The sequence below is a fragment of the Periophthalmus magnuspinnatus genome, chromosome 7 (assembly GCF_009829125.3).
Source record: "Periophthalmus magnuspinnatus isolate fPerMag1 chromosome 7, fPerMag1.2.pri, whole genome shotgun sequence".
Lineage (NCBI taxonomy): Eukaryota > Metazoa > Chordata > Actinopteri > Gobiiformes > Gobiidae > Periophthalmus > Periophthalmus magnuspinnatus.
Window position 1 is genome coordinate 26,417,807 of NC_047132.1, and position 27,475 is coordinate 26,445,281.

Here is a 27,475-nt window from a genome sequence, read left to right on the forward strand (position 1 = left end):
ATGGCAAAGTTCATAAGCTTCTTATCTGGAATTAAAGTTATTAAATCTACATTTACATAAAAACACAAAGGAATGAAGTGTTTACTTTAGTACCTTAATTTAGGCCTATAAAACTGAGCTCATGTCCAGGTAATCTTAATCTTACAACAGTAGCCTAAAACTGTAGACAGGGAATAAGGACAGATAATGTCAGATAGTAAAATCCATCTATTGAAAGCTATTTCTGTTCACTCTGTTTGTGTTTTCTAAAAAAAAAAAAAAAAAAAAAAAAAAAAAGGAAACATTTAATTGATTTAGATTTAAATCACTGACTTAAATAAAAGTCAAAAGTCAATTTGGATCAAATTTGTAATCGCAACGGACAACAGGACTCTCACATACTTTCACCACACAAAAATATAAATCCATACTCTAATTACAATGCTGTAACTTTAAAGGCATTTAGGATTAACCAGTATGGTTTCCCTAGTCCAACATGATTTGGCAGTTTTTTCCTCATGTTTTTAAAGCAGGTTTTAATATACAGATGTTTAATTGTATCTAATATCACTGGTAAAGAACATCTATAATACTGCAGCAGCCAGAACTTGTCATTAGGCCAGTTGGTTAAGTCATGCAGTCTGATGTCAAATAAGTTGGTTTAACACAAATGTTTCATGGATGCAAATAAAAAATATTCTAGAAATAACAGTGAAAGCCAAATAATCTAATGTGCTCCTTAGTGAGACATGCTCCTATTCGTAAGTGTTGACAGCATTTTCTTGACTAGTTTTATGGTCTTTATGTAGGCGTTTAAAAATATTGAGTAAAAAATACATCACATGCTCAATTACCATTGCTAATTGCACTTTTTAATCAATGTTACTTTTAATGTAAGGAGCAAGACACATTTATGACTTTAATGTTATTTCAGTTAAGGAAGAGTTTGAATCAGTGGTAAAACTTGCTCACAAATGCACATATTTATACCTTCAAATTTTTTGGGGACATCAATTATCCAAAATGTTCATACGTTATGAAGCCTTTGTTCTATACATGCTCAAACCTCTTTGTATCTCTTTCCCATTCACCCCATATCGCACACATATAACACACAGCTCAGAAGTAGTCACATCTATTACCAAATGGTTTTCCATGCCATGAAACATTACTTGTCATCACACTTCAGTTTCATTTCTGACCCAAAGGAAGAGTTGAGGTGGGGGGACTTGGATGAATTTTGGCACTAGAAGGCAGAGCAGCAGCTGTAGAGCAGGCAGCAGAGCAAGTGGCTTGGGTCATAGCAGCAGTTTCCACAGTTGAGGTGGTGCCACTGACGGGGAGCAGAGGTGCTGTAGCAGAAACTGGAGATGTAGGCATTTGGGAAGGCAGTAGGGTCTGGCTTTGAGATGTGGAGAGTGCTAGTTGAGAGACTGGCTGTGTCTGTGACTGGGGTAATGCGGATGCTTGCATTCGGGATGGTGGTGCCATCTGTTGCAGCAACGGGGACTGCTGAAAGGTCATTTGTTGAATGGGGACAGACTGGTGCAGGTGTAAACTTTGTTGCATCTGTTGGGTTGGTCCGAGAGAATGCAAGGCAGACAGGTTTCCTCCTGTACCTGTGAAGTGAGAGGAGGCTGTCACAGACAAGCTTCCTGGAGCTGGAGGCGTCTGGGGATTCAGGGGAGAAACTGGAAACCAACCAGGCTGAGTCGGCTGTTAACATGAATTGGATACCATGATTTTAATGTGTTTGTAGTAAACTAGATATTATTTTCTTATTTCTTTTGTTGCCTTACCTCTGTAGAATGGCTCCAGCCCCCTAACTCCTGCACTTGCTGAATTTGCTTTATTTGATTCAGAGAAGGCTTGGGAGGGGTAGATCCCACTGGGTCTTTTGTCCAATTATCGACCAACTTGTGCAGTTCATCTGTAAATGTGCTTTTTCTGAGAGGACTATGATCTGTTGAAAAACAACATGAAACATGTATTAGAATTAGAAAAATCACATATTGTACAGTTGAGTTAACACAAACATTTTACTCATGTGCTGAAGCCTGTTATGTTCTCTTTGTTGTGCTCTCCATTGTGATGATGAAAAGCATGCAAACTATGCCCTACATTTGAGTTTTGGAGGTAGATGAGAAAGGCTAGGACAACAATTTTCTGTCATTGATCATCTATGTACCTCTTTGAGTAGTAGAAAGATGCTGCTGTGGGTTGTCCAGTGGTAGTCTCTGTTCACTACCTACATAGCTACTTGGCATTTGGATACCTAGATGTGAACAATCAAACCAAACGTTAAATATTAGGGGCTCAGTAAAATATGAATTCTGTAGTAATGCTAAAATACCTTAATACCTGAATGTGCGACTCCATTATTGTCCATGTGAGAGTGAGGTCGCCTGAGCTTGACTTTGGCTGGTCGGGATCTTCGTGGGGACAGAACGGGGAGAGTTGCAGGGAGAGGTGTGGTTTGGGACAGAGCAACAGGCAAACTTTGCCTCTGGTCCTTAAGAGAACGAAGCTGACAATAAAGCTCCTGCAGCTCCCTGTTCTGCTGAGCCTGGAGGGATACCACCTCCTTGATGTGTCTGTAAAAATTGGTGTTGGTAATATAGGTTATAAAAGAATACACATCTCATAAAAACATCAACCAGCCATGAACTTCACTATGGGATCCCTTAAACCTTTTCCCCCTTACAAAACCTAATCAAAGTAATGGGTATGGTAAACAGTGTAATTTATCTGAGGGGATAAGCAGCTTTAATCAGAATATAAATTATATGGAAACTCAAAGGAGTATTTCTAGATTTCACTATGTGTGGGGGCAATAGGAAACAAGTATTTGAGGGTGTTGCATGCTTCTCACTTTTCTCGCAGTTTGTGCAGTTCCCTCCGCAAGTCTTCATCCTCCACTTCGCTTTCATCATCATCACTGCTCCCCAGAGGTGAGTAAGTGTGGCTATGAGAACGAGACATTGCTGGAGTTCTTTTACTGTCTTCTTTATCCCCTTCTTTAGCCCGAGATCTTCTCCTCTCTCTCTCAAGGTCTGGAGACACAGGAGAGCTGTCTGTTTGCTTATCTTCCTTCTTCGATTCAGCTTGGGTTACGCAGAACCTCCCCACTTTTCTCGGAGCGTTAATATGACCTGGTGATGCCTCTTTTGGGGGAGATGACTGTGGCACTGGAATCACCTGAAGATACAATGGTACAAGATTAGGCTGGGGAGGTAAGCCAATGTATTGTTGCACACTCCCAGTGGTGGTGTGGGATCTTACTCAGAGTCAAGGTCTGCAGTCAACCTTGGGGGTGGGGGGTATCCACTGTATTACTCGACTGAAACATGAGATCCAGGTTACTCTTACCTGAAATCGTCCAGTGCGTATCTCTGGAGAGTTCACAGTGGGCACCTCCTTCTCCTCACTTAAGGACTGGCTACTAGAAGCTTCACCTGGTAAAATATTGGGATGAAGGGCAGACAAGGACAGAAAGACAAGACACAAGTATAAAGACCACATTGACAAAGAAAAGTTAAACAAAGACAGGCACAAAGACAGAGGTGGAGGACAAACACAGAAGCAAAAAGTTAATCACACATTGTCAGCTTGTAGACCCACATGGTTTGCATGCAGGTCTAAGAAATGTGCAAACATTCTTAAGTTATCTTTTTTAAGCAAAATATACATGCTAGATATGTAGTATTATGGGAATGTGACAAGGGGTGGCACAATACAACATGAAAATATTAAAAAATATTAAGTGAAACAGCAGTTTGTGTGAATAAAAACCTCACCCAGCCACACACATCCACTCTCTCATTTACACTGGCTCCCATTGTATAAACCAAACATCAAAGCCCAAAGTCACTGTTGAAATATGCACATAATCAAGTCAACTGTGAAATTGTTCATTATGTTGGTATGGTATTGTATATTATAGCAATGGGGCAATGGGGACAATACAATATATAAACAACTTATGTACTTAGTACTTACAGATAATGATCCAACTGATAGGCGTAGTTATGATATGTGGATCATGCAGGGGCCAAAAGTAGCTTAATATAACAACATGCAAAATGCATAAACTGAAAGCAACCTTTAAAGGCTATAATAAAAAAGCACTAACTATATGCTGTATTTTATATGAGATATTATTTAGGTAAAATGTATGTAATATATTCCGGTGACTTTGTAGCTATCTTATCTGTTGTGAAGGCAGTTGCACGGTGCTGTGTGCACTGAACCAGCAGGTGGAGGCGAGGTGAGCTGGGGCTGCTGGCAGTGCCCATGGACATAGGGCAGAGAAAAGGGTGATATGACGTGATATGTTCTGGTCAAAGGCATCAGGCTTCTACACTGTGCCTCTACTCTCCACTGCTCGCCTCTGAGTAACCCATGCAAAACAAAAGACTTCCAAGAAAGTAAAAATCAGTTAAAATGAAATTGGAAAAACAGTATGTAGTATGTAGTGACATCAACACATAACATGGTGGCTATAGTCACGTTACAATACAAAACACATTTAGCAGTATCTTTCAATAGTTATTACTGGGGGGTTAATGCAGTTACTATGTTATCAAACTAGCACTAATTATGCTCTATTAAGTTTAGGATCATGCCCCTGCATCCCATTCGCTCTCTCGTGCTCTCGCTTCCTAAAATGACGCTACCTTGCTGGACTCTGGGTTTCTTGAACAAGCTGGCGGAGTGGCGCAGTTTGCACGCCCAGTTTTTGAATTTGCGAGTCCACGTTTTCTTGCTAACAGGATTTCTGATACTAGGACATGTCAGGTTTAGGCCAAAATATCCACCTCCTGCATTGCGCTGCTGTTGTCCATGCCGGAGGGGGATCGGCTGCTGATTGGGGGGCCAGGATGCTTCTCCAGTTGTACTGGTGTCAGATTGAGGGGGTAGAGCCTAGAATAGTTGAGACAATAAATAATGGCTACAAGAAACTCAAACATTCATATGAAAACATTAAAAGACAAAAATAAACACACAAAAAGAAAAATCTGAATTAAAAAATCAGAATCTCTGGCGAGTGAAGTCACACAGAACAAATATATTGCAGGAATAAGGCACATTTTGTTTTTTACTTACAAGGACTATTGGTTCTCCAGGGATAGGTGGTCGCTGTGTCGTGATTGGGTCAATCTCTTTTGGGGAGAGAGGGTTGGCCTCTATAAGCAGAGATGGGTGAGGCTGCTGCTCCACTGCAATCATTTCAGATGACTTAAGGCACCCTTCTTCAGCCTTGTTATCTCTGTCCAGCTGAGGAGAGGAGGAGGATGAGCGAGGCGTAGTAGAGGAGGTGCTGGAGGTAGAGGAGTGGGGGGAGGTATCAGAGGAACAGACAGGAACAGCGCAGGGTCCAGAGAATGTGGGCAATGGCTGTGACGATTCATCTACACCTGCTGTGGAACCAGCAGACACAGATGTAGGTGCTCCTCCAGTCAATGCTGCACCACTGTTATACTCCTGGTACAACAAATTACGCAGTTTTTCATCCAGAGTCTTGATGCGATTGTCAACAAATTCTATTTTTGGTGGCCCTTCACTGTCAGACTCAGCAACAGAGGAAGGTTGAGCAGGAGATGGGGTCATAGCTTGGGCCTGCACTGGCAGCGGGCTTTCGGCTGTGTTAAGATTGAGTGGGGGCAGCGAAGAATCAGAGGAGGCGAGTAGAGCTGTAGAGTAGCTTCCTGTGTCCTCTGTCACACTTGCATCTCCAGTAGAAACCTCAGACTCAGACCTTTGACTAAGGGATGACTGCTTCTGCAAAGCAAAGTGCTGCAGCTTCTGTCCACTGTCCTGTTGTTCAAAGTGCTGAGGCGGTTTTTGTGATGGCAAGTGCTGAGTGTCAGGGGTAAAGTGTGTTGGTTGTTGACTCTCCAATGGCAGGACAGCGCTAACACTAAGCTGTGACTGCTGCTTAACAAACTGTTGACTAATGGCCAACGGAAGCATTGGATCTGTGTTTAAAGCCACATTTCCTTGTAACAGCTGCTGCTGCTGTAGATGACCCTGTTGTAAGTTTAACTGTTCACGCTGTGTCTGTTGAAGAGGAGCACCACTTGCTGGAGAAGCTGTTTGTGGTAGAGGTGAAATCGGATGCTGTGGATACTGAGTGCCAGGTTGAACATGAGCTTGCTGTAAAGGGAGGGATACAGGAATAAAAGACTGTAGAGGAACCGTCTGCTGTTGTGGTACAATTTGCACTGGCACTTGCTGCATCAGTTGTTGTTGTTGTAACTGCACAGACTGGTGGAGTTGATGCTTATCTGGGCCTACATGAGGCTGATGCACTTGTTGGGGGGGCATATGATGGGCCTGCTGTGGTGGGAGTGACTGTACCTGTCCAATTTGAGGCTGCGCAGGTAAAACTGGTTGGACTTGCTGAAGTGGAGGTTGTTGTTGCATTATGGGAGCCTGTTGTGGCACAGCTGAGGGAAGCAGAGGCTGAGGTGGTTGGGCTGCTGTCAGGCCCATTGCCTGGACAAGGGCTTGCTGATCCAGACTGACAGAAGACAAAATCTCTGTGGTACTAATGGGAGGAGACTGAACTACTTTGGAGGGCACACTTGGCACTGGGTTAATTATAACTGCATCCCCTAAACTATGAGAGGCAACTGAGCAGCCACTGCTTCCAGGAGATGCATTTACTATCGGCGGAACCACAGTATGTGTTGGGGTCTTAACAGTGGCAACTGTTGTCGCCAAGGAGGAGGGTGTATTGTATGTCTGATTGACAGATGCTGATGTGATGACTGAAGTGAGCTCAGGAATGGGACACTGTAGAGAGGAGGCTGGAGCAGAGGCTGGTTCAGATGCAGCAGTGTGAGGAATAGAAGCTGCTATAGCTGATGGGACCATGGAGGCTGGAGCTGAGAGAGAGGAGATGGGAGGAGCGGGGGCATTAAGAGTTTCAATGGGAGTAGAGATCTCCGCCTGGGAGCCCTCATGATCTACAACAGAGGAACACAGAGAAGCTGTATGTCATTATACTGTGAGTCAGTCATGATAACACAGAGCATACAGTGGATGGTAATAGATGTCTTAGCACTTTTCTCATTAAATACAAAGGCCCTATTAACATCATGGAGTGGTGTTATTCATAAACATACAACCAAAGAAATTGTAAACTTGCTTCAAAGAAACAGATTTCTCTGAAATAACATCCAAGCAATGCAAGGGTCAACTAGGGTCTTGAAGCATTTATTACAAGCAAATAATTTTTCTACAAAGTTTTATGTAAATGTGTGTTGTTTTTTTTCATGGATAATTGTACATTATGATTACATTTGCATTACATTATGATTTACATGATTGCTCATCCATGGGTTACATTGTTGTGTGGATTACTTGGGATGTTACCAAAGTTCACCTTTGAAAATATATATTTTTTGTGGAAAATAGTGACACGTCTAATACCATTTGAAACTACTATGGAAGGCATCCTTACCTTTCTCTGACAGTTGGACAATCATTCCTTCTGCAGTTGCGGTGACGGCCCCTTGACTGGATAAGGAGTCTCTGTGTCGGATGGTTTGATTGATGAAGAACCGCCAGCGTCCTACTGGAGATGAATGAGGGACTGACTCCCCTATAGGATGTTAATGAACAGTGAAATCTAGCACATGGGGCAGAATTACAATTATTAGACCTACACTCACCAGAGGCAGAAGTTGGTGTGCCCACATGTAGCTGGTCAGTGGATCCGGTCTAAAAAAATTGTGTTTAGTTATCTTTTGTTTTAAATATTTGAAAACAACACAATTAAACAATAATACCAGTACACTGAATATAACACACATTAGCTACCTGTGAATGTGTTTGAAGAATTTCTTGGGCATTTTTAACTATAGCTCTAAGTTCTTCAACAAATGTATCTTTTTCAATCTCCAGAACAAAGTCTTCCTCCACCTATGACAGCCATTTATTTATTTAATTCATTATTAATGTATTAATGTTAGAGCATTTAGCATTTCAAGTATTTTATTTTGATCAAGACATCTACCATGTAATCAGCTATGTCCTCAGGAGCGTCCCCTTCTATGTCAAATTTAAATGTCACCATCTTGTTGCTGTGGGTCTCCAGTTGACATTCAACCATATTGTCGCCGCTGCTTGACACCTGCAAAAAATTCACATTTACTATCTAACTTTGTAAATAATGTATTGTATTGTAATGTATGTATTTATATTTATGTACCTGGAGCATGCTAAGCTGGAAGTGATGTAACACTTTGTCTGGCTTTTGACAAGAAGATCTTCTTTGACATTTTAATTTTTCCAATTGTCCATTGGCCATCAGCTGAAAACTCTCTTCTCCACCTGCTGGAACTGATCTATGGACAGATGATTACCACTAGTAGTACTATGAGTCTTTTTTCCAAAGGCTTTTTTTCACATGGCATCATAGCATTGTAAATCTAAGCTGTCTATAGATTAAACTCAAGAAAAAGGGCAGTTCAGGTGTTGAGTATGGAAGAATAAGACATCTGGCACTGGTAAATATCCTCACTGTCACTGTCTATAAAGTGATAAGAAGGAATATACTATGCACTGTGTTCGTAGTGGAGTGGTTTAAGCAGCAGTTCAGTGATCCAGCAAGTTGCTGAATGTCCTTGCTTTTCACCCCAATCTCATACTATACTAATCCTATGGGCCAAGTACACTATAATGCAAAATGTGCAACATACCCCAATGAAGAATGACCATCTGTGTTTGATAGTAAGGATCCATCCTGAAGAGCAGCAATAGAAAAGGAGATGCTTTCAATGTACATCTAATGTACACAATATACAATAACACATTTTGCCCAGATATTACTTTTTAAAGTTGTTATAAGAACATTAACATTAACTGAGATCAAAATGAGGAATATCAATTGGAGTTAAACCTGTACCTGAGCAATGCCCAGCAGGGAAAGGTCACAGTCTTGCAGTGAGGCTTTGGGGAGAATGGGGGCATTAGAGTCAAGCGGCTCTAAAATGGTAGTGGCAACAGGTGGAGGGGAGGTGGGTATAAGGTTGGCAGGCCCTGGTAGGGTAACCTGGGCAGCTGGTGGAGATGAAGGCAGATCTGGAGCAGGGGCAGCAGGATGGTTGGATGGCAGCAATGAAAGGGATGGTAGTGATGTTGTGGTGCATAAGTGAGTAGGACTGATGGTCATTTGTTGTGCAGGAAAGACTACATGGGAAAGGGGGGGTTCAGCTGTGGGTGCCTCAGTGAGTGTCTGTGGGAGAGACTGTGTTTGTATCTGAGGCTGTGCGTGAGCTGTCTGCTTTGTCTGGTGCTGAGGGGAAGGGGGCGCGCCAGCTACAACATGGCTGTAAAGGGGCAGGTTACACTGTAGGATCTGAGCAGCTCCAGCTGTCACTGGAGGAGGTGCAGGCTGAGCTGGCTCTTCATGCAGCACTTGTGTTTGGGAAGTCTGCACCTGGACTGGGCCCACTGCGGCCTGCACAGGTAACTGGGGTAGGGCCTGCTGTGCAGGAGCTGTCTGAGGCGGCTGGATTTGGGGAAGGCTTTTCAGTTGCTGCTGGGACTCAGCAGAATGAGGGTAAACGATTGCTGAAGAATCAGCACTGCCAACTACAGTCTGTTGTTGAAGATACAGAGCTCTTTGCTGCTCTAAGAACATCGCCTGTCCCATATGCACAGGTTGGGGACTGGAAATTAACTTTACAGGGTCCACAGCAGGTGTATGTGCACTAACAGTGGCTCCAGGAGACAGCACCATCTGTTGGAAGTGCTGTGGGTTCAGGTGGGTTGTGTCCGACTGGAGGGATGGCGTTGTTTGGCTCAGTGACTGACCAACATACTGCAGGGTCAGAGAGGCTGCAGAGGGAGTCACTTGCAGGGAACAGCTTTGAGTTTGGGGTTGCATTAGTCCTGTCATTGGAGCACTTTGCTTAACAGGAGTCAACCCATGGAGTTGTCCATTATTTGGAACAGTATGATGAGACAAATCAGACTGACTGACCATCACAGGCTGAGTCTGCACTAAGGCTGTGGCACTCCCCTGGCTCTGTGCAGATGTTGTGAAACCAGAAAAAACATTTTGTAATGGGGCCTGCTGAACCTGACCCTGATGTGCCACCGGTGGACTTACTTTGGCCTCACTGAGAACATGAGGCACTGAAGCAACAGACTGAGAGATAAAGTGCTGTTGGTCAGTTTGTTGAGGCAGGATCTGAGTTGGAGCAGCTGCAGAGGTCAGTACAGGAATCTGTCCTGTTGACTGCATGTGGGGCACACCTTCAGTTTGAGCTGCCACCGGAACATAATGCTCCATGATGGGGGCAGTACGTTGAGGCGGGGCAATAGTTTGCTGGGTCTGTACAGGAGTAGCTTGCTGCTGTTGCTCCATTCCTTGGTGCTGTGCCAGGACAGTCTGCGAGGCATGTCCCTGTGGCACACAGATATGCTGCATATTTGTTGGCTGATTATGAATCTGTGGCTGACTTGGTTGAAGAGGAAGGACATCTTGTTTCATAGTTTGTTGGATCTGAACAATAGCAGCCTGTTGTTGTTCTTGGAGCTGTTGAATCAGTGTCTGCCTCTCCACTTGTTGTTGCTGTAGCAGAGCCTGCTGTTGCCGCTGCTGTTGCAGATGTTGTTGGAGTAAGGCCTGTTGTTGCAGCTGAGCCTGCTCCTGCTGCTGCTGAAGAAGAGCCTGCTGCTGGAGATGCTGCTGCAGGAGAGCCTGCTGGTGCAGCTCCTGCTCTTTCTGATGCTGACACTGTTGTTGTAGCAGTTGTTCGTTCAGCAGTGTCTTCTGTGCCTCCTGTGTTGGTTGTAAGTAAATCTGAGGAGTTTGAGGCTGCACAGGCGCTTGGTGTTGCTCCTGCTGCTGTTTGATCAGGGCTTGATCCCGTAATTGTTTGTGGATCTGTGCTTGCTGCTGCTCTACTTGTTGTAGCTGGGCCTGCTGCTGAAGTAGAGCTTTTTGTTCTTGCTGATCAAGCTGTTGGAGATATGTCTGGTGCTGCTCGATGGCAGCCTGCTGTTGGTGTTCAGGTTGTTGGGATGGCTGAACAAACAGGAGTTGAGACTGAAGCTGTTGCTGCTTGCTTAGGTCCCCAGACTGGTGCTGTGTAAAGGCCTGTTGCTCTGTTGGGTGCTGTATTGGCGGAGCTGGCTCCCTACCTGTTTGAGCCAGCAGAGCAAGCTGCTGAGAAGGCTCGTGTTGGTGCATTTGAGAAGCCGACGTGGAGAGACTCTGTTGACCGTGGTCCGGTAGCGCCTGAGCGGCACTAACTTGTTGTTGAAGCAGAGTGGCCTGGGCCTCCATTTGCTGCTGTTGCTGCTGTGATGGTGGGAGCTGCAGGGTGGAGGCCTGTGGATCCATCCCCATCTGTTGTTGCTGGACAATAGTTTGCGGAGGGATCAGCTCGGGCTGTGTGTGCTGGGGTGCTGTCTGGGGAATGATGTCAGTGGGCTGCATGGGAGTGGCAGGGGGTTGGCTTTGCTGAGCGAGGGGCACAATGGTCCCCACTAGACCAGTTGGATCACTAACTGACATGGATGTAGTGAGAACATTGGAGGGTGCCAGTGGTGAAACAGGGGGTATATATGCCTGCGAAGGTGGCACTGACCCATGGGGAGTGGTAATGGGAAATGTGTCTGCTGGGTATGTATGAGCCTACGTAGAATAATGAGCCACGATGAGAGAGGTTGGCAGAGAGGGAAGAAAACAGCAGTAGAAAAATAGGTAAGTACAAGCTTTGGCAAAAGCATAAATTATCAACAGGTTTTTTTTTTTCTGGGTTTCTCACAGAACACTTTTTCAAATTACTATAGCTACATAAATCATTTACACATTTTTATGAAGTTTTTTATGAATATGCAAATTTTGCATTCAGTGAGAAACCCTGGACATTTTATAGTTTGCATTAGATTATTACAAATATCATTTGAAATCATTATTAAAAGCCTCTACATACCCATACAGGTCAATATTATTATTTTAATTAGTACACTTGCAAGTTAGTATAATTTCCCTTTTCACCTGAATGTATTGTTGAGGTATACTTGACGATACCTGTGGAACCAATTTGTTTTGTTGAGTAAATGCCCCTTCTGCCTGACCAAGAGGGACATTTGGGACACTACTGCTTTCTCCCACTGATAGCAGCTGAGGATGGACTATGGCGGGAGTATTCTACACAAATAATAAAGACATTGTTAAAATGAAGAGTTCATTTTAATAGTTTGGTGCTAAAATAATAAAAATGACATACAGATTGTAGATTGGTGTAAGAGTCCCCCTGCTGATAGTTGACCTGGCTCTGGCCACTGGCATAAGACTCACAGCTGGCTGAACCTAGGCTCTCTCCTTTGGAGGAAAAAAATAATCATTATAAAACATGGCTCAATAATATGCAATACCCTGTCTACACAAACAGCTAACCTGGCAAGGTGAGAGTTGTTCCACTCATAATCTGGTATTGTCGAACATATTGGTCCACATCATGGACGTCCTCTGACTGGCCCGCTGGCCCCAGGGATGAGTAGCCCGAGGGGTGAGAGAAAGTGTAGGAGATGAGGCAGGGGTCTCTTTTCTCCTCAAATCCTTGCTGCTGTTGGAGGAATTGCTGCTGTCTGCGTTCACGTGACTTCTTTATCTGATTAACACGATCCCGGATGGATTTTCCCACCACCTTTGCATCACTTTCATGGAAGAAGCCTGACTTTACCTATGATGAGAGAAAAGAATGAGGTGGGTGACCTTTGTTCATTTAAGGAAACAGCATACAGGAATCAGCATACAATCAAGCCTCAAATTGTGTATTTGGTTTCTGATTTTTATATCTTATCCAAAAAGTTTTAATAAAACATATTTTTCTTCTTGAAGTCTGTGAAAATGTTTCTTACAGGTAAATCTTTGGTGGTCTTTTATTACTAAATCTAAATGAACTTTCTTCTCACCATTTCAAGAGCCACTTCTTCAGCACTGTCATTTTCCAGATCATAGCTGAATTCAATTGCTTCATTGTCTTTATGCTTCCCCTTGAGTTTCTTAGGTTCTTCAACCCAGATCCGCAGGGCAAGACAGTCCTGGAGCCCTGTGTCTTCTTCTGCTAGCTCCACCCGCACCCCTGTGTCCTCCCCGAAAAAGGCATGGTTCAGTAAGTCTTTAATTGATAATCTGCAGAAGAACAAACACATCAAGTCGCTGGCACAGCTTGGAACACTGTATATCTGATCATTAATAAAATCTTGCCTCTGGCTCTTGTTCTGTCGAATGCAGCCTTCAATGATCTCCTTAATTTCAGGATCATTCACTTTATCAAAGCTTGCTGGTTTAATTCCCTATAAAAACAGTATGTGAACAACAAGACAGTTTTCTAAATTTAGCAGTAGTCTACTGACTTACACTTGTGACTTTGCGGTAGATCTGCGCAGCATTTTGGCATTCAGAGTAAGGGTATTCTGAGGTAGCCATCTCCAGCATGCACATCCCAAAGGCATAGACATCCACAGACTCATCATAGTGTTCCTCATACATCTCAGGGGCCATGAATTCTGGTGTTCCTGTTAGAGACACAAACACAAATAAACCCATAACTTACTTTTAATTGAAACAGTATTGACTCAGTTTGTTTGCAGGTTGATGAAGGCCTTACTCTAACAATCAACAGATCTCAACTTAGATGGTTAAAACAATATTTAGACTTAAATAGACTAATTAGAGCAGTCAAACTATACTCAACCTGCCCACAAAAACACACAACATAGATTAGTACAGCGATTGTAAAACTGTTCACACCAAGTGCTACCTAAGAAAATATTCTGCTTTCTGAGTACCTAAACACAAACTACATCAGGCCTAAATTAGGGTTAAGCCAGCTCTAAAATGACACTAAACCATAGCTAAAGTAGTTATAAATACTGATCACCCAAAAATGAGACACAAACATTGATATATTAGTCTCTAAATAAAACAAACACTCAAACTACTGAGGGCACTGTGTGCCACCAGATCTACTTGTACCACTGTTTGAGAAACACTAGAATAATGCATTGCAAACATACAGTTTTATAGCCATTACCCAGATTTTAAGAGTCTTCATAAACTGAACTATTAAACAATAAAGTCATTGTACAAAGACTAATATTTATTTTCATAAATACACTGTTCTTGGCTTTTTATGTAGAGTATAGAATATACTGTTCATACTTCTTTTTTTATTAGTATTTGTGACATTTACCTATGACGCTTTTGGCAAAGGATGTCCTCATAAGAGTGGCGAGTCCCAGATCTCCTATCTTCACTGAGCCTGTGGGTCCTGTAATAAAGATGTTGTCACATTTGAGGTCCCTGTGGACGATGGGAGGGGTCCTGGTGTGGAGAAAGTGCAGTCCTTTAAGGATTTGCCGGCACCAACTGCGTAGGACTTTAGGCTTCATTACTTTAAAGCGTTTTAGGTATCTGTTCAGAAAGAAAATCATAATTCTAATGATCCATGTATCATGAAACTTTTAATGTGATTATACATACGTTTTGAGTGTTCCTGAAGTCATAAGTTCGGTCACTAGCACAATGCACTTTTTGCCACGCAGCACTGATTCCCAGGAATCATAGAAGCGCACTATATTGGGGTGTTGAAGCCCTTTAAGCATTTCTGCTTCCTCTTTAAACCTCTGTTGCTCAGCCTTGGTCAATTTGCGGTCCTAAGAATAGAGATAGTAAAAATATAACATCATTATTAATAATAAGGCCCATAACGTGATGCATCATTTTCACATACAGGAATAGAGCAATGAAACCTATTACCACTAGATGGTACTACAGCACTAAAAAGATTTTCTAGTCTTATGACAACACCCATGCCTTGCCAAAACACATTTTCTGCATCTGCCACACATCTTCAGTATGGTGAAACACAGAAAAAATCACCAAAGACAGCTCTTAGCCATATGCTACACAGGACTGCATAGGCTTCAGTATTAAAGCTCCAAATTGTATAGAAAAGATTGTTCTTGGATTTATTGCCCATAATTAGTATACGCAGTTTACAAAAATGTATGTTTGAGGTAGTGCATGTTTGAGAGATGATTCATTGACATTGAAAACAGACAAAATTGATGGATTGATTTGTGTGTTTTCAATGAATTGATCTGGTTGGCTAAGTAGGTGGGTGTATATTTTTGGACATGTCAGAAGCAACTGTTGTCAGTGAATTCAAGTGTGAGAGAATTTTTTTTTTTTTTTTTGACCTTAACTGACCACCTTCTTATTAGTCAGAAGCATCAAACGAGACAGCATTTTTATTTTCAGCCCTATAAAAAGAAAAGTATAATGCAAATAATTACATAAGCAACCACTGTGGTGTCACAGACAGACCTAACTATAAATAGAAGTAATAACACTGGTTTTCCACTGATCAATGGCATTGAGGTTGGGCTTTTCATAAAGTTCCATTTTAACAGATATTAGCGGTAGGGTTATCACAAGTATGTAAAATCTAAAATAGATCATTTGAGCAAGTATTAGTATAAACAGGACAAAATTTGACCTTTTAGTCATAAAGGTCAGATTTTGTTTTAGAAAGATCTTGAGAGTTGTCAGAACTTGTGTAAGACCACATAGTACCATAAAGAAAGTACTATTATCGGAATTTTGTGTTGAAAATGATCATTTTAAAATTATTATTACACGGAATTGGCATAGAGTATCAAGACTATTCCTTAGTATTTAAATAGAGTTTTGAATTTTACTGTGACAACACTAATTAGTAGCATTGTAATATGTAATTAACTAAACATAAGTCTCTCACGTGAGTAACTTGATGCCCTTCAAGCAGCGTATTTTTAGTTGAATTTCTGAATAGGGTACCTCTTTTCCTTGCCTTAACACCATATTTGTCAGTGCTACCTACTGTGTTTATGCCTTATGCTTAATAAGCCTCACTGTCCTTTTTGGGAAATGCTTGCAGAGGTTACCTCAACAGAAGTAGTATTAACAGAGCGCTTGCCTGTTGTACTAATATGGCTAAGAATAACTTGGCCTATTGCTGTCCCTATTTTAAGTACCTGTATTGATCACTTAATGCCAAATGATGCAGCAATAGGTGTGTCAAGTGCAGCCCACATATAACTTTATTAAGCACCACCTGAAAGCAAGTGCTGTTTTTGTCTCATCTCTTATCCGTATATCCACGAATACTTTCTTATCAACTAAAATGAAATGATACTAGCATAAATATTTAGTTCTCAGCTAGAAAGTTTATTTAAAAAAATGTACCAAACTTAAAATGTATTTTTAAAAGCTTAATTTCTATATAAAATAGTTGTAAAGTGAATTGGTTTCTACAATACCACAGAGTATAAGGGTCACATTCAACAAATTAATTCTGTGGGGGCTACGAGAATAAAGTTGTAACATTTTAACATTAAAGTTGTCATTTTAGGAGAATAAAGTCAAAGCTAGAAAAAGTTGTAATTTTACAAGAATAAAGTCACAATTTTTTCAATAATAAAGTCGTAGTCAAAGTAAAGACATAATTTTATCAAGATTTAAGGGCTGACATGTCAAAACACAGAAGTGCAATTTGCCACCAGTATCAGAATGCAAAAGAATGGCTCTTATTTGAGTTAAAAGGTTAAATAAAATCCTATGTACAATGGATGCCGAACTTTATTTTGATAGCATATTTAGCAACTGTTGAATCATTTCCCTGGGAATGATCCCCATGTGCCGTAGCTGAGCGCTCCATGCAGGATATCAACTGTTCTTCGATCCACACCTAAATACAGATATAGTAGTTTTGGTGTGATGTTCACTAAATCCATTCTCTTAGCTCTGAGATTTCGACACTTGTTTATGGGCTTGTGGAGCCATGTGCAATCAGGCTGTGATAACTCATGTTTATGCAGTCTACCTGTAACATCCATGGATGGTGGACGCAGTGCTCCAGGCCTTGTACTGGGGAATAGCGAGGACATAGCTGTGTTTGATTCTCCATACAGAATTCAGGATCAGGGACTTGAACCTGTTTCAGCTCTGTGTATTGTACTAAACTGCACATATTTGGAGACCGAAGCAGGACAGTGCAGTGGAAATAGGGATTAGGCTCCATTATAATCGGAGCTGCCCAGTGCACACAGCTCCACAAGCTCAAGGGGCTGAAGTTATCCACAAAGTGCTCATCTTTGAACAGTGATTGTATGCAAAGTGCCCACATTTAAAAAAGTAGAGAAGTGGAGTGAGGGTACAGATCGCACAGAGACACCTCCACTTGTTTGCGGCTTGGGGCACAGCCTGTGTCCTGCCCAAGCTCTGCAAGCTTTTTCCAAGGAAGAGCCCGTTCATTCAACAGTTTGTGATTGATACGTACGAGCGGAAAGGTGGCAGCTATTGTGTCAATTGTGACTTTATTCCATAAAATTATGACTTTAATGTTTGAATGTTACGACCATTATCTTACAGCCATTATCTTAGAAAAACAGGAACTCCTCACTTCCACAGATATACTGAGTAAATTACTAGTTTCACTGAAATGTTTATGAATTTGAGGTTAATCATTGCAATCTACATGAAACTGTAAACACTGTTGGCTCAGGGACTAGTCATGCACATAGAGGTTTTTTTGGAGCTGACATCTGCTGGGGCAGAAGGGTCAGTTAAGTAGCCTCATAAAAGCATTGAGAAATAGACACAACCTACTCAAGTAGAGTCACAAATGTCACAGTGCACTTGTAAAATACGAAAAATGTTTTTAAAGATTTTTTTTCACAGTATCAGGTATCTCACAGAATGTAAATCAGATTGACACATTAGCCTTTTTATAATGTGTAAAGCAAATTCCAATTTGAATGGTCACAATTATCAAATTGCAAAGGATGCAATTATTTTGGTAATATATTATATTCTGCAAACAACAAAATATATATTTTTATTACAAAATAAACCTGCAAAGATAATAGTTTAAATCTCCACAACATATTCTGGTTAAGCACTTAATATTTCAGTCTTCTCCTGGACATGTTTCAAATGTGCAATGTGAACTGAATCAGGACATGAAAACATAAATCACATTTAAAAACTTGGTGCACAGGTGTATGTAGAAGCACTTTTTACTGCTGTCAATATGCTGTACTCTTTTGTGGGCATATGAGGGGAAGCACGTCAGCATTTAAAAATCCTAGGTGGCGGGTGGATCGGATTAGATTACCATATGCTAGCACAGCTCTGACTAACAACATGGCCCACAGTACAGATTAGAGGCCGAGGCTAGTGGGCCAAATTCACTAAACCACACAAGGTAATCATGGCAGTAATGGCATTAAATGTAATATAGTCTTGCAGTCAGTTGGCGTTCTGGAACTAGCAATAATAATAATGTTTGTACTAGGGATAACTTATTTAAATTATTATTGACATCTGTGAAAATATATCATATTAGTATATATTGTGAACATCATACTTCAAAAAGTATAGTTTCCACACATTATAGACATTTTAAACCTTTACTATAGTTGGCCTATCAGTTTAGCTAGTTCTACGTAAATTTATTAGTTACTAGTTTGAAAATTTATTTGAGCAAATATTGAGAATGAAGCCGATCATTGTTTGCAGGTTGTATACTGGGGGTTAAAACAGCTACAATGATCCTATCAGAAAGGTTGTAGTGTTGTAGCTCTGAGGTTAGATTTAGTAATAGTTCCAATGGTCAGTGGTTTGTCCACAGCAGTAACTACTATGCTATTTGGTCTGGTCAGGACAGTGGTGAAGATACAGCTGTGAGGAGCCCTGCTAACCATTACTTCTTTTATTGTGGTTTCCCAACTGGATCAATTCTGACGCACTTTAGTACCTCTACTACTTCAATTTACATTGCTCGTAATAGTATAAGTACTTTCATTTAAATAGTATTTCAAATGTATGTAATATAATATAATATAAATCAATAAATGATGATTGTAATACAAGTTAGTTTAGTTCATAAGTTTATTTTAATTTTACTAATTATCTTAACATGGATACGCATGGTATAAACATCCTAGCAAATGTAGTTGTTTGTGACAGGTTTCTCTGAACATTTGTCTTGTTGTCACACTTGACGGGTTTTAAAATCTTTTATGAGAAGTAGATTCCAAGATCGATTGTGGATGTTTTGTTTTGGTGTCTGCCTGGACTAATCTGGTCTGGCCTGGGGGCTCTGGGTTGAACCAGTTCGAGTTGTGCTGTCTGTGCAGGGTTTTTGTTGGAGATCTGATGATCAGCCACTGTCTGTAATTAACTCCCAGGATCACAGCTTCAGTCACTCACTCACGCCAATAGTGATGGAGTGAGAGTGATGGAGTGAGAGAGAGGGTGGCAGACTCTACACTGCATATGTTGACATAGACAGGGCTGCTGCTGTGGCATCGGCCCAATTATGATTGTGACAAACAGTCAATATGGGTAATTCGTGACAAGCACTAAGGAGATTTACAGCTCTGCACCTAAAGCAACTGAGCCACAGGATTCTCAGGCAGAGTAGTTTAATTATGCTCTCTTTCATGCTGCACTTGGACAGTTAATCCCAGGCTTCTCTTGTCTGTGGATAAAGAGGAGAATAAAGAGGTGCCATGGTCCCACAGGACACAGCAAAAAGGGGGCTAATCATTGACTTTTACTGAATATCTGTACAGAAATTACTCATTGGTAATGTATTGTCATTGTGAGTGCTAAAGAGAAGTAAGGTTTAGTTTTTGGAGTGACATACAATGGGCAACTGCTATGTAATGTGGTATGTATGTATAACAATAAAACTTATTATTATACTATTATTACTGTCTCTCACTTACTCACAAATAGCTATCTAAAGCAAATGTATATATACTTTACTTGCTCTGCTTGTATTCAATTAGGGATGTGCAATATATAGGTTCCAATCTTGGTATGGGTCCCAGATATTGGTATCAATACTACACTGAAAATGTTATCAAAATTTTTTGTGAACTACCGTAGGCTGTGTGCCCATGTGTCATTCCTAGACTCGTCAGTAATTCAGATTTTTCTTTTTGAACAGACTAATGGGTAAAAATGGAAATAGATGAGCAATTACCAGGGGCTACAGATAGAAATTAGCTCTGAGAGATATTGTCTGGTACAAAGCATCAATGCATGCATGGTCTCTGTAAACAAAGCTAATTAGGCAAAAAATATTGTATATCTAAAATAAATAGATTTTGTTGTTATTATTATTATTATTATTATTATTATTATTATTATTATTATTTTTTTTTTTTTTTTTTTTTTTTTTTTTTTTTTTCTAAAAGTGTAAGTTTGTTTGTGAATTTTACTAAAACTTAAAGGTACAGTCACCTGCATGATTTTATGAAAATAGAAAGTTAAACCCATACTTCAGAACATTCTACATGGAGATAAGTTTTATTCGATACTGTGCAAGGAATAACATTTCCATGGAAATTAGTAGAAGGAGACCCTCCTCCAGGCAGCCAAATAAGAGTCAGTTTTGTGAAGATACAAGCCTGCTCACATTACGGACGTGTGTTTTTAAACTTTTTAAATCCATATCGGTTATTGGACCATCCATATTTTACATAAAATTAGGCACATGAGTTCATGCTAAATCAATTATTTATATAAAAAGTACTAAGAAACTATAAAAAACTATAAATATGAAAAATACAGTTCAAATAATGCTAATTGACTACAGACTACCGCTAATACATACTTTTTATTTTCTGGTGTCCAATTAATCGACTAGATGACTAAAGGAGCCCTAGATTCAAATGACTTATAGGTCCCAGAGTGTCCATTGTAGTACAAGATCCCAAATTAACCTAACCCTACACAATATTGAATAGAATGCTAAAATATAGAGATCCTAAATAAAATATAGTGTTGCATATGGTGTACATGAATTGAATGTAATCACAAAGTGAGGGTGAAGAAGTGAGGTGCTGACAAAACTAAAAATTAAGTAAGTGAATCTGGCTTTAGTTAAAGTGGGTCCAGGTCAGGTGCTGGGAACGTGCCTGCAACACTGAACAGTCAGGGCCTGATCTTAAGGATTATAGGATCGTATTTTGGAATTAGCTTGAAGCCAGACACATGACAGAATCCCACAATGCCAGCAGTTAGATCAGATGCTTTACCACAACACAGCTTTCTATTGTTGACAATGAATCTACACATACATTTCATCTGTGCAGCCCACTGCATGTCCAGTCACACGAGCTAACAATGTTTCCCATTACTGCTCTGAATAATTACTATACAGTTACGTCATGAAGTGGCAAAGAAAAAAAACAAAACAAAACGTCATTGTGCTTCAACCTCTCAGCCATAAACTACATCATAAACGAGTTTTTCTCTCCAGTCCTCTTACTTCTATGCTTCTATGCTTTATATAATGCAAGCTTTTCATTGTACATAGGAAAAGGAAGTATGTTTGCCAAATATCAGGGCTCAGCTACTTCTCCACTGCAGTCTTCATATGGAGTCTTTGACCATTGCATTTAAGCAGGGACTACTCAGAGAAGCTGCTGTTAAAACAAATTCTTGAGACAATCTGTAAGGAACAGTGGGCAGCTGCTGTACAGCCCCTATTATGAATTAGCAACTAGGGCTTCTATGAAAAAGCTCTCAATTTATAGTGACATATGAAAAACAAACATACCTGTAGTTCGCACCAGGCCACCTCTACCCAGGTCTCTGTATCCAGCCCTTTGTAAACCGTTTTGAAAGCTCCTCGACCCAGTTCAATGTCAAATTTAAGGAAGCGTCCTCCAGGAGATGTCGCCACAGCCTTCATCTCAGCCTCCTCCTCCTGCTCCCTATCCCGCTCCTTCTTCTGGGTTGACAGTGACAGGTCTTTGCCTGGCTCCTGGCTTGTCCCAGAACAGGAGAGGTCCTGGCCTGGAGCAGCACCGGCCGAGGCAGCTCCTTTTTGTGGGGCACTACTGGTGAAGACTGAGTCAGAGCTCTGCAGGTCCAGCTGAGGGGGGCTGTGAGAGGGTTCAGGGGATATGTCCACCTCATCTTTTTCTTCACAGATCTCCACACTTTTTCTAAAGAAGCGCTTCTCTCTCCTCAGACGTTTCTGTCCAGAGTCCACAGACAGAGAAGCAGAGAAGGAGATGGAGCGATTGGATTTTCCCTGGACCTCCTGCCCACCTTCACCTCCAGCCAACCTGCGCTCTTCAGTCTGGGAGGAGGGAAAGTCTGAGGGGGTGCTGTGAGTCCTGTCTCGCTGTGAGATGGTCCTGTCCCGCTCTGTGCCCTCCTCCCTCTGTCCATCGGGTTTCTCTGAGGACTCCTCTGTGCCCGAGGGCTCTCCTGGGTCGGTGGCCATAGGGCCTGGACCCCTGTAGTCCGCCCGCACTTCCTCCTCCTCCTCCAAAGCTGTGCTTCTGCCTCAGCCCCCGTCTCTCTGTCTGTGTGAGGGACCCCTCTCTGATCTGGTGAGGGTTAGCTGGTCCAAAGCGGCAGGTGAACAATAATCTCTGACCAAACGTGACCAAACAGAGGACGATTGTGCTCAGTTTCTTTTTCCTAAGCCTTCTTAAAATCCCAAATGGGCCAAAAGCAGCAGTCTTACTTTACTTTTGACTCTCAACTACATTTTGTTCTTCATGTGTATTAGTGATGAAAGCTTATTCTCTTTGAGTCCTTGTTTTACAAAATTCTGTGGAAATCTTCAAGTAAACCCTGAAAAAGGAGAAACAACATTGTATTAATATTCAGTCAGTCATTCCCACAGTGGACAGCAACTCAAACAAAACAGAAAGCCTTGACTACAATAGTTACTGTCATACAAATATTGCACAAGGAGAAAATATAATGGAAAGTGGCTTTCCAAAAACACCCACAGTGGTTTCTTGTAATTGCCCCTACATCATTACAAATCTCAGTAGCGATCAATAGACTCCAATGTTCTGTGTTTGACACTTACAGTAACTTTTTCAAAGTATATACTACAATATTTACATTATCCTGTCATTAATGATTGTCAGCATTTCTCAGCATGTCTTAAGTTGTGTTCAATTGTTCCATTAGTCAACAGAAAGCTGCAGTTACGACTATGTGATCCTAAACATTAAATATGGATGATGAACTATGGGCCAGTGCAGTGTGAATAATTCATAGACATCAAGATTGAACGGGAGTCCTGCTAACAGATGCTACAAAAGCCTCATAAATAAGCACGGCTACAATTAGCATTATGATCTGAGTCAACTTCCTCATTCATCCATTCATACTAAAAGATAAGGTGAAACAGGTTTCACCACATACGTGATGTCCTTCTGTCTGTAACACTGGGCAACGTTAAAGAGAGAGTCACAATTTGGACTTTTTATACAAACAGGAAAAAAGGCAACTGGTGAAATAAATCACAGGTTTAAAATAATCACATTTTAATAAAAAAATTAAATTAAATTAAATAAAAAAAACAGTTGAAATTATATTGTAGTTTTGTGACACATCTTGCACTTTACACCCAATGCTTTTGCCACTGAGAACTGCATCTCTTATTATAGTCACTTCTCTTGAAGCGTTAACTCTGTCTCTGGACACTGACAGCCAACCCTTTCCCTGTCGATACCATATTGCCATAACAGCCTGGGGTCACAGCTCTGCAGCCAATATCTGACATTGACCAACTAAGTCCAGTCTCACCATTTATGATCTAGCGGCTTTCAGGAGGGAAGGGTGCAGAAGACTATAGCATAGTAGTAGCAGCAGACCAACCCTTGTGTAACAGACAGTGCAGCAAGCAGAAAGTAAAAACTGGCAAGTGGGTCAGGGTATTAACTAACTTTACATATTAGTTTACCACTCAGAACATATTCACTTACATGTGGGGCTGGCACTGGTGCAGCTAAAAGGAAACCGTCTTGGGTTACCAACACTCTGAAAGTTATGCAGGCTTGAGTGGTATGCAAAGAGGTCTTTCTCAAATGCAAACGGCATCAAAGTCATATTTCCTCCCTGCTTTAATGAGTATTGAGTTGTGAACCCTATAGGGGCTCCTACTGCATTGCACGGCACCCATTATCTTCTGTATAGCAAGGTCTTATGAGAGGGCGTCTCAGCAGGATTTGAGCACACAGAGCTGATGGCCAATGCAAGAAGCTGTCAGTCAAATTAAAAATACAATTGCCCCATGTTAGACCAACTGCCAGACGTTGCAGATGAACATGATAAAAAAAAACTAAAAAAAAAAAAAACTAGCTCAGCAACAAATCTAGACTGACATGATGATTACAGCAAGACGAGACAACTCCTACAACAGGACTGCTCACACCTGCTGGTAAATAAGGAAGTGATGTCACAAACCAGTGATAAGGGCAATATTATACAGCTTTAAATCTTATAAATATACTTATACAAAGTCAGCTAACAGTAGCATTAATATTTATCCTTCAAAACCACAAGTGTTTACATGACAGCACAGGTTACATGGCCTTGCAGTGAGATACAACATTTGGCTTTGTAAATTATAAAAACAGATTTGTGTGACTTCCTCTCTACTATTTATGAGCTTCTTTCTTATGTTGATAAACCTGTTGTAATACAGGAATGTCAGCATGTAAAAATAGTTCAGAAAAGAATCCTGTGCAAATGTGCACTTTGTAGTAGTAACATTACATACAAATATCACAATTTGGAGCTCCTATAGCTCAATTAATTCATTTATCCAGAAAAACATATTGTTTGTCTTATATCAAAATCTTACATGAAGTCCAACTCACTACTAACTGTGGTTAGGTCAAATAGGCCTGCAAATAGTACAGTAGATCCAAAAAGGTAAAAAAAATAAAATAAATAATAATAATAATAATAACAGGATGTGGGTAGCTTAAAGGGGAAACTAGCCCTTTAAACACAAGCTTATTCACTGCTGTTCCTGAGGCAAGGAGTTCCCATGGAAGCCACATACCGGACAGAGTTATCACAGCACATCAAACATGCTCAACCAAATCTCTGTCTGCTCTGCCCTGCCTCATCCTAACACAAACTTTTTATACCCTGTCAAAAACACAACACGCATACCCTCACTCACAGCATGTCCTGTTTGAAGGAAAGAATGCCCATAGGAATTCACTGACACCAGCCAAACAAAATGGCACACAAGCAAATTGATTCAACTAACTTTTTTGACATTTTATACAACATGTGCAGAGAAATCAAGTTAATTACTGCTCAAAGTGTGATTTATAGCTGAAGCACAAATGCACATCCGACAAGCTGAAGTCTGCCTGGCTCCAGGGGCATGGAAGCACCTGCAGCTGCATCATCTATCCTGACATGAACAGCAAAAATCATTATGACATCGTTCTTTCACTGTTTACCAAAGAATTGCTGTCTACAAGCAGTTTCTGGATAAATAAATCAACATGTTTTACTATCATGAATGCATAACACTGGAGTATAACACAGCAAACGTGTATAAACAGAATGCTTTCTTAATGCTGTTGATGTTATGAATGGTTATAAAGCTTGATTAAAGGAACTTTGGATGAAGTTGTTATTTTATTAAAACTATTATTGTCATTATTATACTATTATAATAATGTGTTTAATTTTACACAAAAAACTTTTGCCTTTGTATTTTTGTATTGATCGATCTTGATTTTCAATTTGCTTTAACTTTTGTCTTTTCAAAAACTAATCGAAAATGGCTTTCAGTATTGGTTTCATGAACAAAACAATGCAGACTTTTAATTGCCATTTAAACAAAAACACAAACATTTCTTTCTGAACTTTGCTCTAAACTAAATGCTTTTGTTGACAGAGGATTGGCTGTAGACCCCTTGATTAAAAAACCTAAGCTGATCATTGATGTTTAGACTGAGACTGAATCTTGATTAAAATTTGATTACTGTCCCAGCCTTAATAAGAAGTCCTTAAACTCTTAATGGGTACCTGAGCTCTCTTTATATGTTTGCAAAGTTGATGCATGCCTAGATATAGCAGATGCAATAGCAATAAAATGGCAATAGGAAATAGAAGTAACAGCTATTAGCCAGAGAAGTAATTATAATAGAAATCTTTTTTATTTGAGGTTCTAAGCATGTTAAACTGGTTGAAATAGTAGCAGCTTTAATGACAGTGATAGCAGAAGTAGGCTACTATCAAGACGTAAAACACAGCTTTAACACCACAACAAGCCTAAAGACTCGTGCTTAACTGTACACTTTTCTGTGATGTAGTTTGTCCAGTTCTCACTTCATGGGGCAGGCCATAAATCCCCAGGGAACTAACTGTGTCCCAATGTTGGACAGGCAGACAAAGCAAGCGCTATCGTGCTCAGTTTGTGCTTGTACGTAGGCATTTTTCAATTGCGCGGGACATGTTGATGAAAAGAGAGAATCAAAAGTGGCGAGAGGGACAGGAAGGGATTGTAGCTGCTAGGAGGCAGGGCAGCGGGCAGAAGGAGGGGTGCACTGTGTAGATGGGAAAAATGTGTGTTTGAATGAGAACAAGAGAGAGATCAAGAGAGGAGGGGGTGCTACGGACAAAAAGAGCTGGGCGGGGGATTTCGCCTGATAAAATATGTGCCAATGTCGGTGTGAATGAAAGCAATGACTATAGCTGAATTTCTACTGGGACAATGGCTACAGTGGGGTGCAGGGGAGAGGATGAGAAGGGAAGAGAGGGAGGGAGGAAGCATGCTTTTAGGATTTACAAGTGCAAGAGGTTGAAAACATGAGGTTAGCACAGACATAGTTTCCGTTGGTTTGTACAGTCTCAGAAAGGCCGGGTGAGCAGTGACAGACAGTTAATGGAAACAACTAACCTTATCAACTTCCTGCTGCCCAAAGATGAACAAAACACAGACAGACATAGTGCTATATACTTTCTTTGCAGACACATGTAACACATGCAGCACTTAGCATGGCTATCCAGGTGTAAGTTCTGCATGATCGTATAGGTAAGATTAGCATCATAGCTCTAAAAGTGGTGATAGAAATACATTATTTTTGAAACATCTTGGCAGGTGATGTGAAGATAGTGCCATGGAACTGATACACACTTCAATTGCCTTATGCACAGGATCCATATTATGGATCTGACGAAAGTTAAAACATTGTAATGTGCAAGATCCTGCACAAACATCTATGTCATTATACTTTGTGTTTTATTGTGACAAAGTCATCTATTTAAAAAACACAGTATTGAAAGATAAACTTGCCAGTTACCAGTTAAAATCCAACTTCTAACTTCCTGCATGTGGAACACAAAGGTCTTTATACCATAGTTCCTCATTTGAGTATTTAGTTGCAAAACACATGTCTGTCAGACTTTCCCCTTCTACTACTTTAGGGCTAATTTAACAATGGCAGCATCAACAAACTGCCCTACTTTTAGCCACAATAACCTGATTATCTTTATTTGTTCTGATTAATGAAGTGGCTAATTGTTTGAGTGAGAGTCTCTCTAAGACAATCTCCATGCATGATTAATGCCATCTGACTTCACAGGCCTGGGCAGTGCCAGCTCTGCTCCAGTCCCACAGAG

The 27,475-nt window shown here is 40.8% G+C and overlaps 2 protein-coding genes across 2 annotated transcripts in view; one reads left to right on the forward strand and one right to left on the reverse strand.

The window, feature by feature from the left end:
* zgc:158263 (ceramide kinase family protein) overlaps positions 1-27,475 on the forward strand; it is a 177,525-nt gene that overhangs the window by 69,616 nt on the left and 80,434 nt on the right. The window lies entirely within an intron of this gene.
* Positions 346-22,608, reverse strand: si:dkey-151g10.3 (serine/threonine-protein kinase WNK3). Its single transcript, XM_055223282.1, has 23 exons — positions 21,630-22,608; positions 14,495-14,667; positions 14,205-14,425; positions 13,370-13,527; positions 13,217-13,305; positions 12,922-13,141; positions 12,404-12,689; positions 12,234-12,328; positions 12,002-12,154; positions 8,688-8,731; positions 8,198-8,333; positions 8,003-8,119; positions 7,807-7,908; positions 7,659-7,707; positions 7,448-7,588; positions 5,086-6,950; positions 4,656-4,902; positions 3,349-3,434; positions 2,852-3,177; positions 2,341-2,573; positions 2,168-2,254; positions 1,779-1,942; positions 346-1,695 (listed from the first exon to the last, which is right to left on the reverse strand). Exons 1-23 carry the CDS (start codon positions 22,302-22,304, stop codon positions 1,171-1,173), a joined length of 6,192 nt encoding a protein of 2,063 aa, XP_055079257.1. The 5' UTR covers positions 22,305-22,608; the 3' UTR covers positions 346-1,170.

Bases quoted from the DNA above. Each gene is read 5' to 3' on its own strand.
- si:dkey-151g10.3 (XM_055223282.1), bottom strand. From the start codon at position 22,304: ATGGCCACCGACCCAGGAGAGCCCTCGGGCACAGAGGAGTCCTCAGAG. The intron at 6,951-7,447 runs GTAAGGATGCCT...CCTCTGTTGTAG, and splicing joins TGTCCAACTGTCAGAGAAAG to ATCATGAGGGCTCCCAGGCG. The intron at 1,943-2,167 runs GTACATAGATGA...GTTTTTCAACAG, and splicing joins TCTTTCTACTACTCAAAGAG to ATCATAGTCCTCTCAGAAAA.